Consider the following 3,124-nt stretch of genomic DNA (forward strand, 5'->3'; position numbering starts at 1 on the left):
ACTGGCATGACATTTGTTCAGAACAAATTTAGAGCACCTACCAAGGAGGAAGTATGATCTTTATCATGTCCCAGTCACTTACTTCTTTGGTTGCCTATATGTATATGTGTATGTTTGTTATTATTTTTATTTTTATTTTAGAAGATAGATAGGTCATTAACTTTGGTCTTTCATCCCATTTGATTGGTTTGGCAGAAAGTCTTCCTATATTCTCACATATATTTAGCTTTTGTTAATATTCAGGAGCCATTATGACACATTTTTTACTTTCAGGTGATTTCATGATTGTATATATAAAAATGTGAAAAATACTTCAAAAAATGCACTTTCCCCATCATTTTGAAATTCTAAATACTTTAGAAAAAGCTGAAGTTTATGTATATCATGGAGAAGGTCTTTTGTGCCTTAACTTCTTTTGGAGGCGCAAATGAAACACCTTTTGAAAGCCTGCCCTGAGTTCTTTCGTCCTAAGTGCGTAAACCATAAGGTTGAGGGAAGGAGGGATAATGTTGTGCAGCACATTGAGTAGAACTGGAATCAAAGTTGCCTTGGTCTCTGCCAGGTGAGTTACTGAAATCACAACGATGACTGCGTAGAAGAAGAGAATAAAGATGAGATGGGAGCTGCAAGTGCTCAGAGCCTTGGATGCAGCTTCCACAGAGTTCAGTCTAAGTACAGAACGCAGAATTAAAGTATATGACAATATTATAAGGCTTAGATCACTCCCCATACCAACCCATGCCAAAACCAGCTGGCAAATGCTGTTTGACCTCTTGTCATCACAAGACAGGCTTGTGACCCCAAGGTTAGAGCATACACAATGCTCAATCTCATTCTCGGAGCAATAATTACGCTGGGCTGCAAGCACAGGCACTGGAATGACAAATAAGCCATTTCTAAGTACCATGAACAGTGCAGCTTTTAAGATTAAGGCATTGGTAACTATTGATGGGTAGCGAAGAGGGTGACAAATAGCTACATATCTATTGAAAGCCATGCAGAGGAAAATACCAGACTCCATGCCAACAAAGCAGTGAATGGCATAAATCTGAGCAAAACACTCAGGAAGGCTAATGACCTTGGCATCAAACCAGAAAATAGCTAGAATTTTGGGCATGATAGTAGTGGCCAAGCCCATGTCCACCACAGAGAGAATACCTAAGAAATAGTACATGGGCTGTTGCAGACCAGGATCCTGGCAGATGGTGATGAGGATGATGATATTAGCACCAATTGCTGAGAGGTAGAGCAGTGCCAGTGGTAAAGAGAGCCAGTGCTGCCAGCTGTGAATGCCTGGAAATCCCAAAAGAACAAACTCAGAGACCTGGAATTTGGAGCTATTGGAGTCTTTCAAAGATGCAGACATATTTTCCTAAGAGAGAGAGAGAAAAAAAAAAAAACATTTTTCAAAGTTACTTTCCCTGAGCGTGATTATCATTATCATTATTTTTAAACTGTCTCCATACAGTATAGTTTGGTGTTGTAACATGAATTCTATAGCCCATCTCTTACAGCCATTTAAGATGAATTGAATTAAATTCCAGAGCTTTAGCAGTAGTAGAAGATAGACTTAAAAGTAACAATTATCAATGTTGACTATTAAGAGAAAATTCAGCATGAATCTCAAACCTCTGTTTGTATTGACCTCAGTTATATCAGGTTGGGATCACCACATAGACATGATTCTAGTTGGGTAATATTTTAACCTTCCTTCGTCTCTTCTGAATATTTGTGGAATCAGGTTGATGTGTTTGTTTTCTTCATATTTGTCTCAGTCTTTCTTGATTCAGATTTTTATTAATTGACAATAAGTAGATTTTTAAGAATGCAAAATTGTAGGAGATTAAACTTTGTAGATACATTATTCCAGTCATTACATATATCTATTAAATTTTTATATAGCCTTCCAAAATTTTTATATCATAAACTCTTAAAGATTTGCAGACTTAAAGCATGTTCCTGATTGGGGAAGGAAAGCTTTTCTTCGACATTCTACTTTGCATGGTCTTCTGAGATGGTCACAAAAGAATAGCTTGAGAAGTTAAGTGAGCATGTGACTGAATTTGTTGATTTAAGTAGTCATGGCATGGAGACAAATCTTATCAAATTATTTCTTTTTCTAGTTGAGTCTTAGAGAACCTATAAAGACATATAAATACAGGATTTAGATAGAGGTAATAAGAAGCTTTTGATTTTACTTAGTAAACAAGAACCACTTGTCCATCACATTGAAGAAACTGACATTATATATTCAGAATCATGTTCAATATAGACTCATCTTTCCTCAGACTATTGTTTTTCATGTACCTTTTATTTCGTACAGGGGCCCAATCAGCCAAGTCTGAAACTAACCAACAAGACTTCTCTTTCCATTGCTTCCTTATTGTGTTGATGTCTTTCTTTTGCTCCACTCATATGCACTCCTTGTCATCAGTGCCATTGCTTCTGTAATCTTGGCTGGTCACACTAGTCTCTAATTTCCCCATGCTTCTTTCTTTTCATCGGCATTCTGATCTTTCTAAAATGGGTATTCCCTCAGTTAAAATAAAACATTCCCTCACATTTTAGTTCAAATAAACTTCAAATTCCTTTATCATGCATAAGACACTCTCAGATATGAATAAATTCATTGAGTATCATCCCTTGGTTTTTATTTGTGTGTTTGTTTTATTATGGTGACATTGGTTAATGAAATCCAGTCAGTTTCAGGTGTACAGTTCTACAACAATCCCTCGATTATAACTACCTTGTATTCTACCTTTCAGATACACATGATATTTGCTGTTTACTAATTTTTCAAGGCATTTCATTGTTAATAGTTTTGCCATGGTAGAAGCTACTGTAGGTTTATATGCAAGAAAAAAGAGTGACTGGATAATTATGTACCAAAGTTTTTAAATATGTTTAAAGTAGAAGTATTAACTATTTAATTATATTATCTATGGATTTATTCCTGATATAATAACTTTTAATACAGAAAAAAAATCTGAAAGAAATTAAAACCTTCCTGTGGTAGCATCAACAAGAGAAGATTCTTATTAGCAGCTAGTTGCATTTTTTAAAGATATACTTCTCTTCTTCTATGTTTGGACAAACATATACTACCCAATTATGGGTGAATCAT

The 3,124-nt window shown here is 35.3% G+C and overlaps 1 protein-coding gene across 1 annotated transcript; it reads right to left on the reverse strand.

Moving 5' to 3' along the window:
- Nucleotides 1-382: 382 nt before the first annotated feature.
- On the reverse strand, nt 383-1,366 carry LOC107504355 (olfactory receptor 56B1-like). Its single transcript, XM_016133490.2, has one exon. The coding sequence runs from the start codon at nt 1,364-1,366 to the stop codon at nt 383-385; it is 984 nt and encodes a 327-aa protein (XP_015988976.2).
- Nucleotides 1,367-3,124: the final 1,758 nt, after the last annotated feature.

The sequence above is a fragment of the Rousettus aegyptiacus genome, unplaced genomic scaffold (genome assembly GCF_014176215.1).
Source record: "Rousettus aegyptiacus isolate mRouAeg1 unplaced genomic scaffold, mRouAeg1.p scaffold_m13_p_5, whole genome shotgun sequence".
NCBI classification, from domain to species: domain Eukaryota; kingdom Metazoa; phylum Chordata; class Mammalia; order Chiroptera; family Pteropodidae; genus Rousettus; species Rousettus aegyptiacus.

Bases quoted from the DNA above. Each gene is read 5' to 3' on its own strand.
- LOC107504355 (XM_016133490.2), bottom strand. From the start codon at position 1,366: ATGTCTGCATCTTTGAAAGACTCCAATAGCTCCAAATTCCAGGTCTCT.